Source organism: Cynocephalus volans, chromosome 7 (assembly GCF_027409185.1).
Source record: "Cynocephalus volans isolate mCynVol1 chromosome 7, mCynVol1.pri, whole genome shotgun sequence".
NCBI classification, from domain to species: domain Eukaryota; kingdom Metazoa; phylum Chordata; class Mammalia; order Dermoptera; family Cynocephalidae; genus Cynocephalus; species Cynocephalus volans.
In genome coordinates, this window is record NC_084466.1 from 36,254,375 (window position 1) to 36,269,405 (window position 15,031).

The following is a 15,031-nucleotide window of genomic DNA, read 5'->3' on the forward strand; positions in this document are numbered from 1 at the left end:
AAAAAAGAACTTTAGTCACAGAACGTGCTGATTATTATATCACGCCCCATTTTAAAATTGCTGGTAGCTCCTTACTGCCTACTTGGTAGACTTCAAACTCTACCTTTCGGAAATAGATTCCGTTCTGGTAAGTTACAATAAATATATAACATTTTTCCTCAAAATGATTTCAAGAATGATTTTATCTTTATGAATCAGAAGATTTTTAAAGTCCCTATTGTCTCTAAAGTCCCAGAGACACAGCCAAGTTAAAATAAGTCAATATTTGGTGTCTTAACTATACATAAGGCAGTCCTCAAATTTGAGCATGTCATACTTCAAAAATATTTAGGACCAGAGAAATGACTGTTGTGGCCTAAGTGTTTCACCAGCCTATAGCAAGTTATATAACTTTCAATTCTCAAGTACTTCATTGGTAAAAATGGGGATAATACCACCTACTTTGCAAGGTTATTGAGAAGATTAAGTGAAATATTTTAAAGGTGCCAAGGCCCATATTTAATGCCAGGTAATTACCTTCTTTTTCCCATGAAAACAATGTTAAACATGCCATACATGCTGGCTAGGCAGTTTCCACATCAACTAAAGAAAACTCTATTTAACTCTCACATACTCAGCTCTAAAAGCTGAGAGACTTCAATCACCATTCAATAAATATTCAGATTCAGGTACTGTGCTAATAGTGAAAAAGACAGGCTTGCCTCCTACCCTCATGGAGAGTAGAGTCTAGTGAAGGTGACAAGCTGTGAGGCTATGATAAGGTAAGCCCTGGGTACTTACAGAAGAGACATTTATCATGGGTCTGGGATCAGGAAATGGATGTGTAAAAAGTTTCCTTCCTTCTATACATATCATCCTACTTTGGAGTACTGCTTTTAAAAATCTGGGGCAGAGGTTCTGTAAGATGGATTTGTATAAGGTTTGAAAGCAGAGGGATCTGTCCTGATTTGATCATCATGAATTATACGCACGTATTGATATTCAACTCTGTAACCCACAAACATGTCTAATCAATTATGTTTCAATAAATTTTTTTAAAAAGCTGAGGGCTCTGAAAGGACAGAAAAGAAAATAGAAACCTGTAGACAAAACCAATTTTAGAAAAAACGAAAGCCATGTCTGCAAGGCAGGAGGAGGAAGATGAAGGACTCTGGGAGTCACATTCCCACCCCTTTTCTTGGGTCACCCCAGAATTGCCCCTGGCAGCCCAGACTGACAAAGGAAAGCAGGAAAAAAAGCAAAAACCACAAGAGAAGGACAGGGGCAAAGGGACGAGATAGGAACAAAACCCTGCACACAGCAATGGCAATGGAAGGGAAATTCCTGTGGGAGGATTTTAAATGGGACCATATTAAGTTCTTTCCTTTGCTACACTTTTCTTTCTTTATGGCACACACCATCTATTACCACAATTCTGTGATAGACTCCTAAGCAGTCTCTTCCTCCAGATTTTGCTTCCTTAAAATAATTCTATGTAACATCACAGTGGTGATAAGGGAGGTGATTAATATACTCCTGAAACATCCCGTAATCTTAAAATTCCCACACTAAAGAACCAATAAAAACTCTAAAATACCTGCTGGATCCAGTTCACACTTTAGCCTAGAAATCAAGGCCTTAAATGCACTTGAAGTTATCAGCACTTAAGTGCCAACCATGTATGAAGGCTGCGGAAGGTACAAAGGCTATCAGTGAAGGAGGAACACATGAATAAATGCAACAAAGAAGAACTCAGTAAGTGAAGCTTTCAAGGGTGAAAAGTTCAATCCCAACTGATAAAGGAGGTGATATCTTGATTCATGAAGGAAGTGGTTCTCCTGTGCTTTGAAGGAACTGCAGGACTTCAAAAAGCAGAGATGTGTGAAATGAAAATTTTCAGTGGGGGGAACAATAAGAATATATATGTGGTCAAGACGGTGTATGACACGTCTCAGAAAAAAGCAAGCAGTCTTGTGTGGCTGAATCAGTTCTCTCTCCCTGCATGACTTAAGCAATCTTGAGTCAGACTGCCTAGGTTCAAATCCTGATTCTACCACTCAGGACCCTGGATGGCCTTGGACAAGTAACATGACCATTGAATGCCTCAGTTTTCATGACTATAAAATAGGAATAATAATGACAGTGCATCATTAGGATTGCTGATCACATCACAAGTTTGCTGTGAGGGTTGACTTAGATAATGCCCTGAGAAGCGTGGTTGGCACATGGTAAGCACTCAATAAACACGAACTATTCGAGCACTACAAAGGGAGTTTGGGACCAGTCATAAGGGATGTCAGTGTTCCCCTGAGTGCTGCGAACTTCATTCAACAGACCACACCGTGGTCTGACAAGTAAATCTGATGCCAGCCACAAACATTTGCATTGATAGGAAAAGGGCCCAAATAAGGTAGTGGAAGCCAGCCTGAAAAGGATAACATCAAGTGAGAGTCTAGAGAAAGAACTGAAAGGATATTGCCTGCAAAAATGCAAGGAACGAAAGAGAAGGAAGCCCTGAAGAACACTCTTTCACGAAGCTACCAAGACATCTAGATGTTCAGCCACATGCTATTTTTGATTTTGCTGCTTTCTGGACACCTAGCTACAGAGTTTGAAGACGACACTGGAGCAGTGTTGCACGATGCCCTTCCCACATTGCCCGTCAGCTGTCGTACGTGTTCACATCCTTTCTCTCAAGTCAATAAGACCCTTCTCAGAGCCCAGGGCGAGGTGTTGCTACATCAGCTACTTTTCCATAGCACAGAAATGGACACATCAAGCATTTCAGAGATAGGTAAGTCATTCTATGAAAAATATACATATCTCCAAGAATTCCAGTGGCTCCAATTGTTAAATAAAGCCTAATTTTTCTTGGCAGAATACCATTTCAAAGTTGGTGACAAAGTAGCATAAATCCATTAATGATGAAACTTGAAACAGTGCCATGTTAATTTAGGCTCCTCTGATCTGATGTTAATTTAGGCAATAACCTGGGACACACCCACACCCACATATAACCTCCTTTTCTTAATCCACAGATGCTGCCACCCTGAGGGAGGTACCAACGCCTAGTATGCAACACATTAATCAGGCAGTTTTGTTGAATTTGCTATTTGAAAAGGTGAAGGCAAACACACAAGTCTGTAAAACAAAAGACACCTTGCTTCTGTTATTATTCATCCACTGGTACCTTATGTTCCTCAAGCATAAAATAGTTCTCATCCATTGAAACTTAGGATGCTAATTATATATAATTTCCAGTTCTCTAAAAATATAACAAAATTTACAACTAATGATTTTAACAGGCTGAAGATATTTTTTTTAGGTATATGTTTGTTAATAAGAATGGAGAAAACCGAAAGAAATATCTAAATGTTAACAATGATTATCTCTAAATGAAGGAATTACCAGTAACTTTTATTATTTATACTTTCCTGCATTTCCAAATTTTCTCAAGCACATAGTACCTTAAAATCAGAAAAGGCTTAACTTTTAAAGCTTTCCTAAACAAATAAGAATCCAACAATACTAAATACACTATATCAATTTATTTCCCCTAGTTATTTCATTTATCTCATAACTTAGGCCAAGTTATATACTTCATTTTTTGCCTTGGGAAACAAATACACTCGAATTAGGCAAAAGAGAATACTAGACCAAGCCAATGAACCACAAAAGCTCCTCCATGCTAAGGAGTTCATACAACTATCAAATTGATTAACGAGGATTTTTCTAAAAGAGAGCAGCTTTCTGTTCAATAGACAAAGACTTTTAGCATGTTTTGCATGTAGGCTAAAAAAACATTTATTGCCTAATAATTCTCTTCAAAGTCATCTATTAAGATTTTAAGTAGGAAAACTACAAATGCCCCCAGCCATTTATCATCTGATGGTATATTTTGTTTGGAATCTAAATGTTAAGAAATACAATTAGCATATTAAAACTAAGCCTTGATATTACCATTAAGAGACAAGGAGCCATCCAAAATTCTAGACATTCTAAAGTTTAAATTAGTATTAAAAGTCACCAGAAGGAACGTCATGTCACTAGAAGCCAGCACCTATCATGTGCATCAATTTCTTCTTGTGGCCAGTTAATTTTCCTGGGAAAGGGCTTTTATTACCCAATATATACTAGATCTGCACCTAAAACCTTCCACGTGACTCCTGCCCCTGAAACCTAGGACTACTGAGCACTAGCAGAATGAGGCAAGATCCACTGAAATGTGGAGTAGAGAAGAAACACCTGTCGACCCCCAACAAGACAGGGCCTTAAAGTCGTTATACACACAGATCACAAGGGTTATCTGGATCTAAAAACCTCAGAGTTGGAAGAGAACTATCTCCTCTAAAATCTGTTAAAAATAAACATAATATCATTTTGCCCATTATCAGCCCGGACTCTGATGCCTAGAGGTTAGAAACACGTTTTCCAGATTTAAAGACTTATGTATCTCAGCAGCGGATGATACAGAACCTTCCCAAACTCACCTGTGATCTTGAGACCTCTCTTTGGGGTGTGTTTCTCCCTTCTCCAGACTCAGACATTAAATTAGGGCCAGATGTCAAAGACAGTGTGGCTGTAGAAGTGGCAGCCTTGTCCTGGGAAAGAGATGACAAGAGGAGTGTAGGAGAGGGCAACCTCACCACACCTTCTGAGGCCTCTCTCCCACTGGAGGAACTCGAAGCAAGCTGGCTGGCGTCAGGTTTGGGGGCAAGGGTGCTGAATGAACTGTTCTGAGTTCTCTTAACACCTTCGACATCTCCATTGTACTTCCAAGAATCATCCATCTAAAGAGAAAATATTTTAAACTTGATATTCTGTTCACTTATTTTCTGTTTAAGAAACATATTTATTCATATTTTAAAACTACAAAAGTAACATACACCTGCCACAGCAAAGTAACTATTGCTAAAAGCTTGGAGTACATTCTTTTGCACCAATAGATATCACACATGTAGTGAGAGGAACTGTCACTTCAACAAAAGCATTCATATTATATACAGGCTTCTGAAACCTGCCTTGCATGTTTACCTCACTCCAAGTCAATAATCAGAACTCTAAAGTAGTCCTTTAAATTACTGAATATTCCAAAGTATAGATAGCAACAATTTATTCATTTCATGTACATCTGAAGTGTTGAAAGTTTTGTTATTTCTAGAAATATTGTAGCAAATACCAATATACCTTTATAATTGGAACTTTTATTTTTATAGCACAGATCTCCAAAAACAGATTTGCTGAAGCAAAGTTTATATATATGTATATATATATATATATATATACATATATATAATATCTTTTTTAAAAAGAAGGCAACGCACTAAGCAATGTATAAGAATGCCCATTTCTCTGCATCCTTGCCAACACTAGACATTTTCAGTGTTTTAAATCTTTGTCAGTCTGATGGGTAAAAAAGTTGTATACCTCATTCCTGCCCCAAAGAAGCTGAATGTGCTTCCATGCGCATTATGTTATCAGCCATTGAAATTCCTTCTCCCTTGAATTGGCCACTCCTTTTCTATATCCATTTTTCTACTGTTTATCTTTTCCTTACCAATTCGTACAGATGTTTTATATCTTAGAGATATTAACCTTTTATCTATAATACGTTTTGCTAATATTTTTCTGAGGCTATAAATTGTCTTTTGATTATATTAATAGGGTCTGCCATATAATTTTTATGTTGTCAAATATGTCTATATTTTCTTTACTGTAAAAGTCAGGGGTTTCCTGACTAGTTCAGGTAGGCTTCTCTAACCCCAACATTCAGGTTTTTTTAAATCATATTTTTCTCTTTGTAGATTTTATGATTGTAAATAAGCAGAGCTAAAAGTATTTTTTTGAACATTAATCTTAAGACTGCATTGCTTTCTTTCACATAATGCAGATTAACACACCCATTGTTAGGTATGTGGTACCACCACTCATTCTTAGGAAAAATGTTTCCATATTCAATATCCTTTAAAATCTCAGCATAAATAGAAGTATATATATTTGAACAATATGATAGATCTTAATAAATACACTCAAACATATCAAATTCTAATGATGTGGGAAGTCAGGAAAAAGCAGAAATTTGTACATAAGCTCCTGAAAATATTCAAGGTAAATCATATGAAATGTCTGTTTTTATAGGTCAAGAAGAACTGACTATTGACAACCTCACATTGTTCAACCTAATACTTAACAAATGCTATATGTGAAAAAATACGACACTAACACTCTGCCTTGGAATATATGTCATTCGTTCTTTAAAATATATCAGCCCTACTTTCACAGAATTTAAAGTTTTTAATCAATTTTGCATCACTGACTGCTATATTTTAATCATTAAATTTTAGTTGAATCTAAATTGGCGCAACATAAAATCATTTTATATATGTTATGTCCATTTTACACACCAAGTATACATAACTCCAACCACTGCACTAGTTCACCAACAGTTTGCTCTTCAGAACAGATTAATTAAAGTGGGAACATTTTTACCGTGTAGGATCTGGGGAGTGATGAGATTCTCCTTGACTGAGAGCCAAAAGGTCTCGGTGTGACCACAGATGTTAACCTGGCTGTGTCAGTTCTCTGGTAACTTCTGGGGAGAGAAGCTGAAACACGAGTTGACTCCATTTGTGTCCTCAATGAATGCTGAGAAGACAAAGAGGCTGGGTATTGTTCTTCTGCGGGGCTTCTGGAAGGAAGCTGAATTTCAGCTGTTATAGCGTCTTCCCTTTCTATAAAAGTTGTAGAATCTTCTTTCAGAATTTCTGCAGGATAAGTTGTTCCCTTCTCTTCCATTCTCTCACTTTGGTAACTTGCTTCTGACATACTCATTGTAGGGGGTAGCTTCTCTTCAATCAATTCATCATCAAAAGAATATATTCTCCTCCTTGATGTACTTGTAGACTTTTGATTTTGGGATTCCCTTAGCAGAAAGAAAAACCCATCACCACAAAGTTATGCATCGGTTACACGGAGATGGAGAGAAAGTAATTTATATATAACATGGGCTGGGAATAAAAAGACTACTGACTTCACACAGTTATCAATACAACACTAGCAGAGTATGAGGATAAATATATGGAATTATTTTTAATGTCACAACTAAGAAAGATAAAATTTGACTTCTTGCTATTAAAGAGGATCTCAACTATTTCACAGGGATATTATTTTTTTTAATTGTAAAAAAAAATTTAATAACACAATAAGGAAATTTTAATAAGGATTAGTCCCAAAATTTTATCCACAAGTTTATAACTCTTCCAAAATTAAAATTAAAATTAAAACACTATAAATATAATTGGCTGACAGCCAATTTTATGTAAATCCAAAGATGTAAATTCCTTGGCAGCATCTGAGCTTTTTTTTCCTGTATAAAATTTATAGCAATTTAGTAAAAATAAAAGACTACAAAAGACTCAGTCTTTTGTGAAGATCAAGTTAGTATACAATTTTATGCAGCCTGACAGAACTTGCATGGAATATTATTACAGATTAGAAGTCACCATTCATATTTATAGAGAAGTTGATGAAACATCCTCATCTCTAATGTTTAGTAAGGAGTACCTCCTCTCAAGATAACATGTTGTATTTAAGGGAATGAAAGTGAGTTTATCATTGCTTTTAGGGCACAAAGGAACTTTGTTTAATTTCACCTGACAGCATATTTCCTTTTTGACATTATTCTTAAAAGCATATTTGCATTCTCCCTGACTTGTAAATATCCTAAGTTTTCACACAATAACTGCTTTACAGAAAAGTTTATAAATATATAAACCCACTCATTTACGTTATACAGACTTCCTTTATAGCATAACTTGAATTGCTCACTAAAACATGAAAAACAACTCCGTCATATTTTATACTCCCAATTTTAATTTAAAGTGAGACCTGATTTTATTTGACCATTCCAATCCTAAATTCACTTTAAAGGGATAAAAAGTACTGTATTTTCTACACCAGATATAGCCAACGCCATCCAGTTCTGCTCGTGAATGCACAATGTAAAGCAAAGAGACGAGGCACACCTACTTTAAGCACTTGTTTCCTCTGTTAATCTAAGTCATTATTTCAGCAATACTTTGTTTTTTCACTGCAGAGCAAAATCCTGAACGTTTCATTGCATATTTGATTAAAGTTTAATGTTGCTGAACACTTATACCATACTACCTTTATACAAAATATCTATTTCTAACCCTGGTCTCTCCAACCATGATATGCATTCGACCATATTACCTGTTCCGCAGCATTTCCTTAAACGTCTTAGAGCTTCTCTCAGACGTCTCAAGCGCCTGCTTTTCAATTTCTTCCCTCTCTTCTTTTTTCTTCTGCAGATCTGAAGTGTAACTTTTCCGACGATCTTTCCATTTTGCAAGGTCCTGACAGAAAATCAGATCAGCATGAGCATACCTGAATTTCTACACACCCTTTCTATCAGCGAGAGCATGCCAGAGTATCCTATTACATCACTGAAACTATTCACTCCAACTGGATGCCAAGGTGCCCTAATTTTGCTTTTTATAGCCAGTGTTTCTGTACCAAGCCTTCCTCTCATGTGTCTTTCTGAAAAACCTGACCTGATTAGACCCCATTTTTGTTTTCCCAGAAAGTGTCTGCTTCCTTGCCCATTTCACAATGAATGCTAAATACTTGTAATTAGGTGCCAGTTAGATAGGTCAGGAACTGTTTCAAATTCATTTTCATCTCACTCCAGAAACCTGGCTGTTACATGAAACGACATGTTTTACTAGTAAGACTGAAACAGAAATGTGATTGTAATAGTTAAGCATAGATGTACAGTCCGTCTTTCATTTAACAAATATGACCTCAGTCCCTATTTTGAGGCAGGCCTGGTGCAGGAAGCTGAAACACACAGATGAATGAGGTGTGCCTTCCCTCTAGGAACTCTAGAAGGGAGAGACAGACATATAAATAAAAATTCACTTCCACCTTAGGAAGGGGAGAGTTTGGAAAGGCTTTACTGGAAAGGTGAAACTCAAATTTGTGATTTCAAAGAGGGTAAAGTCCATGTAAGTCAGGGCAATAAGGAAAGATCTGGAAAGAGCAAGCCAACACCTGTTTCCCATATCCCTGGGAATATAAACCTAATATAGCTGGCGGACCCCAGGACAATCAACCTAATTCAGCTTTTCAATTACCCCTAGAAACTTAGGCTGGTTCTGACACCAGGGAGTTAAGATGGTTTGGAAGGTACAGGTGTTTCTATGTCTCCAAAACAGAGAAATGTCATATTAGGAACTACTAGTGGCATTTCAGTCCAAATAGAAGCACATCCAAGTTCTAAGACCAAACCTCACCCCCAGGGCATGCAAAGTAAGTTTGGTTTACACCCTGTTTTACAGACAGAGCCACTACTTCTTTAAAAACAGCCTAAAACCACCACGAGCATTTTCGAGAAAGAACAAAAGCAGTGCACGTTTAGTGCTACAGGATAACAAGCATAAATTTTCATCTGACTTAAGCTAATGAATAACCCCTCAATACTTGCTTTCATACCAAAACAATTCACCACGTACTTTGGCAAAGTGACATTATATTACTGTTTCTTGACAATTATACTGAGTTCTCAATTTAAAAAGGCACTGGAATTTGGAAATGTTGTCAAGGAGGGGGTTCCTTCTTCTCTAAGCACAGACTTAAACTGCTTTGAAAATAAGATTTACTATCTCTCGCCCTTTTGTTCATGCTACCACTCAATTCTTATAAAGTTGCCCTCAAATATCCTTGGGTTTGCTCTGTGTGACAGTTTACCTAATGTATTTCTTGACATGCTTTCAGTTTATAAAAATTACTCTGTTCAAAGAAAGGTCGAGCTTTCTGCAGGATTAAAACTAAAGATCAAAACTATATTCACATAGATATCTGGAAATATTCTAATTCTGTGAAAACATCTAATTTTGATTCATATTAGATAGTGACTTCTTCAGCCAAAATATCATTCTAAGCTATATTTTTTATTTCTCCCCAAATCTCAATTAACTCTAAGAATGCTTTCATCCCTCCCTGCTTATGCTAAGATCTATGCTAGATGCCTGCCTCTATTTTCTCCCTAAACCTGGAGCTAGGACTTTTCCTATCATAAGCATAATTAACATTCATACCCCAAATTCAACCACCAAAACAATTCAACAAGTTAACTACTGCAAGGAAGCAACCTCATATTTTTAAGAACTCTTTAAGAAGATAAACATACTATTATATTCTTCACAATGGCCATTAAAATATGCAACAGTAATAGGCCAAAAGGTTTAAAAATCTTTGTAAAGAAAGTTGGTCACATTTTCTACAAAACTGAATTGTTATAGCAAGGAACACTGCCTTAAGTATACTGACTTTCTTTTACATGAAGCAAGGAAAAGTGAAACAAATACTTTCCCCTATCCCAATCTAAAGAATACTCACATCCTGCCATTTCTGATCTTGTTCTTTTAACTGTGACTTTATTTTCTGCATCTCCTCATAACGCAGCTGACGCAAGTTTTGAACATCCTCTGCGTGGACATCACTCATGGACTTACTCCTACAACAAAAATACCCATGATTATCAAGGTTCACATGACTGGACTTAGGGTTAAAACTGGAAGGTTGGACTTATATTTGGAAATTCCATCTAAATTTCTGCTGTACTACCTAGACGCTTTAGTGATAGTATCACAGAAATAACACTACAGAGATAAATAGTATTTTTCCAAAATGCAGAAACAAGAGCCTAGCACTCAACTCAAATGAGAATTTTTTCACAAAATGGCCAAATTAACCCTGCATGAGTCTAAAAGCAATATTCCAATGTTTATATTTGAAGGAATCAATGTACAAAAGAATTCTTTAGAAAAAAATAATAATTATTAGCCAGTAGAATCATCTGTCCTTATTTTTCGATCTCTCCCAAAGATAATTTTTTGAGGTTTGGCTGCATTTTCCAGACACTTATTAAATAATTTAATGATTACCTGATATTTTCTCCTCAAGTTCAATACCATAAATAAATGTGCTGTTTCCTTGAAAAGATTCTGTAAGATCTGCCCCACTGCTGCACCGGGCTTGCTCTCAAAGAACCAGGGGTGGTGTCTGGTAGCTGTTATAACCACCTCAATAGCCCTCCCTCCCTTTCTTTAAGGCAGCTCTCATGCATTCAGTCTGCAACACCTCCACAAGGATGTACTTAAGTTTAGCTCTTGAAGAGCCCCAACAGAGTGGGGTGTTGGACACAGCACACGTCTGCTGTTCACACGCACATGAAAGGGGCTGGTAAATTGGACCAGAGAAAGGGAGACTGAGGAAGGGCTCTGGAAAGGGAGGGGTCAGATCTGAAGACTGAGGAGCAGGTAGGTATGAGAAAGAGCGAGGCAGGCAGTTTCTGATGGAGGGGTACACAAAATGCTCTTTCCTACAGACCTTTCATATTGCACTCCCAACTTTATTTCACTGAAACTGACTACACTTTTAGTTATTTAAGTAACTCTACATCTCCTTCCTGGGCACCTAACTTTGCCTTCCCCAAAATGTTGCTATCACGTTTCTTTTGTAACACACTTGCTCTCAGCTAGCTCAGTAATTCGATTACGACTTCCATGCAAGTAACTCCCAAACCTACAGTTCAGGACCAGCCCCTCCTTTCACTCATTTCCAGTTTCTTGCTGAATAAACATTTCTGCGTGGATATTTACTTGGCACCTCAACTGTAAAAGGACAAATTGAAATAATATCTAGAAAGGATGTTGTAAACTGTAATTCATTAAACATATGGTTACCGTTCATGTAGCCAAACTCAATCTTGTTCCTGAAGCTGCTTTTCCTCAGTGGTGTCACCTGCTCTATAATCATCCACACTCGAAGCCTAAGAACCATTTTTCAGCTTTGTTTCTCCCTTTTCCCTTTCAATTAGTTATCAAGTCCTCTCATTCAGTGTCTCTTTCTTTCCATCTCTATTGCCAGCACCCTAGATCAGAGCACAGTCGACTCTTACCCAGACTTCCAAAATAGCTTCTTAAATTATCAGCCAACCTCCAGATCCAGTGAAGGCCTTTCTTCAACTATTTCCTCCAATTTAAAAACCCTTCACCAGGATACACGACTTTTTAAATGCCACTCAGACCTCAGGATTCCTGCTAGACTAAACTCTGGATGGGTATACACAACTTCCTATCCATCCCCCACTTGCAAATTTAACAGGTGCCTTAAATTCATCACAGACTAAAAACATGATTGCTCACTCCACAGCCGGCGCGTCTCACATCATCCTCATCTCAATAAAAGACAACTCCATCCTTCCAGACGTTAGGACACAAATATCAAAGTCATCCCAGATTCCTCTCTTTCTCATATATCATAACTGATCCCATCAGTAAATGCTGTTACTCTGCCTTCTAAATAAGAAGAGCCTTCAAAAAAGTTCATTGAGAGATTTTTGTTATCTTTTAATTCTATTTTTCCACAAACTTTTTGAAGCACCCTTGTATGTCTAGGACACAACCACTTCTCACCACCTCCACCATTACCACCCTGATGGAAGCCATTAGATCTCCTGCCATCCTCCTGCTCGACCCCTTCCTGCCCAACATGTATTCTCAACACAGCAGCCAGAGAGCCTTTCAAAATTGCTTCCCATCTCACTCAAGTTAAAGGAGAGCTCTTTTGAGACCTGCGAGTTCTGACCTCCCTCTCTGAGTTCCCCTGCCATGCTCTCCCACTCATTCTGCTCCAGCCAGCAGCCTCCTTGCTCATGGGCAAACCTCTTGCTTCTCCCCTTGTTCTCCACTCTGCCTGGAATGCTCTTCACCCAAACATCCCCATGCCTTCTCTCCCACTTCCACTTGTCTGCTTAAATGTTACCTCAGTGCTTCCTTCCTTGACAACCCAACAAGAAACAGCCAACGCCCCCCTCCTCCGGCTCACCCTATCCCTCACTTTTCTTCTCCAGAGCATTTAGTACCATCTGAGATGTACGTTTACTTATATATCACCTGCCTTGCTCTATAAGATTACAGAGCAATAATTTTGTCTGATTTGTTTGCTGGTATTATCATCTGTGCATAAAGGACAGCCCATGGTAAGTGCTCAATAAATGTGTTAAATGAATAATCTAAAGGATATTCTCCCACTTCCCAGTTCTTCTATATCAAAAGTGGTCTGTTCCTTCTCTCAACTCCTCTAGTGCTTTAGCTATACTTTTTTCATGGTACTTAACATCAATCTCATGCCATATATATATGTACTATATATATATATATAGTGTGTGTGTGTGTGTGTGTGCCTGCTTAGCTTATCTTCCTCACAAGTCATATGTTGCTTTGGAGGAAAATATTAGCACAGCACAAAGCACGCAGGATACATTCATTTACATCTGTGGTAAGAATTAGGTTTTAATGTAATAATCAAGAAAAATACACTAAACTTGAAATGTTTCTAATTCTTTTTGTGAGATAAAGTACTACCGCTCTCTAAAGTTTTATAAAGAAAATTTTATAGGATTTATTAAGAAATATTAAGGAACAAATTATATGTAAAATATGTGAGAATATATGAAAATACATATGATCTATTAACATAATATATATCGAACTAGGTATGGCTACATATAAAACCAATTTCTGTGAATTTGAAAATATAAATTCACTGAAGACATAACTGCAAAGAATGAGGCTATTTGAGTGAATATTATAAAACATTCACTAAAAAATTTTCAGGACCAAGATATGAGGGAAATCTGGACACCCAGCAACTGAAGTTGCATAAACTCCAGAACAAAAATGGAAACGTTAATTAATATTTTAATAACCTTTGGTGGGAGGAAGGTTGGGCTGTCTGGAACGGCCCAGAATCTCCCATGGGTGCTCTCTTTTAGCCTTGTCCTCCTGCACTGTAATGCATTAACAAGTGTCTTTCTGTAAAACCTGCTCATCAGGGCAGAGGTTGCCATCTCCTCCTGTGTGCCCTGGCACCGAGCAGAGGCTGGCACCCAGGAGGCCCTCACTGTGAACACAGGGAGCCAAACACAGTCGGGAGCAGACACGTCTCTGTAAAGGCAGGAATGTGAGCTTGATGTGTTCCCTAGGGCAGATGGAGTTCCCCACATAAAGCCTGAACACACCCCACAGCAGGCTGAGCCAGGCATGGGAACCAGACAAGAAGGGAGGGCCCCAGGCCCAGCCACGGCACCAGTTTTTACCTCAATCTAACACACATTGGTTCACTTCTCTGAGCCTCAGTTCCTCATCTGCTAAGTCAGTGGGAATTGTTATGAGAACTGGATAAGGCTGTGCTGATCGCATTTTAAAATCATCTGGTGCTATACACCAATTCTTTAAAGTAAATATGATTGTGTAGGATCTCCCGAAAGCTAACTCTCCAAGCCTCTTCAAATTAGAGAGGTCACCCCGGACCACACTGATAAAATCTAGAACTTTTGGAGTACAGGAGTGTCTCAGCCAGATCATGTAGAATTCTTTCATTCCTTATCAGCATTAATAGCATAATAGTACACTTCTGAGGGCTTAGTGTCTGCCAGCAACACCGCCAAGCGGTCTTCGTGGATCATTCAAAAGGCAAAGTCTGGTTCTACCACTCACAAGTTTTACGTCCTTGGGAAAGCTGCAATATCTGTTTCTCTTTCCCCATGTCCCTACAATGCACATAATGCCTACCTGTCTACCTCAAAGCACCGAGATAAGTACCAGAGATAGTGTCAGGAAAATTGTTTGGGAAAACTATGAAGGACTACACAGCTCTAGTATGTTGTGTTGAATGAAGGACAATTCACTGGCAAATCATACTCTAACTCTCTGACAATTCATTTACCTGCTACATTTGCATTTCTTTATTTGGAAAGGCTCCAATTCAGAACTGCATTTGGATTTTTCCCAAAAAATACAGGTCTAACATCTTGCCTTTTCAGTTGAATAGATTTTTTTCAAAAAATAGCATTTAGGGGGAAAACAAGAAGAAGGGGAAACTTTAAGTAAGAAAGTGTCAATCATAAAATAAGATCACTAAAAGTCTTACTCTCTTCTCCGAATATGATGATCACCTACTACAC

The 15,031-nt window shown here is 37.8% G+C and overlaps 1 protein-coding gene across 7 annotated transcripts in view; it reads right to left on the reverse strand.

Moving 5' to 3' along the window:
- LMO7 (LIM domain 7) overlaps nt 1-15,031 on the reverse strand; it is a 119,258-nt gene that overhangs the window by 29,187 nt on the left and 75,040 nt on the right. For all 7 annotated transcript variants that reach the window (XM_063101719.1, XM_063101715.1, XM_063101718.1 and 4 more), the window contains 4 exons: nt 10,399-10,516; nt 8,212-8,354; nt 6,469-6,901; nt 4,470-4,769 (listed from right to left, as the gene is read on the reverse strand). In XM_063101719.1, coding sequence (XP_062957789.1) covers nt 4,470-4,769; nt 6,469-6,901; nt 8,212-8,354; nt 10,399-10,516 — 994 coding nt within the window. The remainder of the gene's footprint in view (nt 1-4,469; nt 4,770-6,468; nt 6,902-8,211; nt 8,355-10,398; nt 10,517-15,031) is intronic.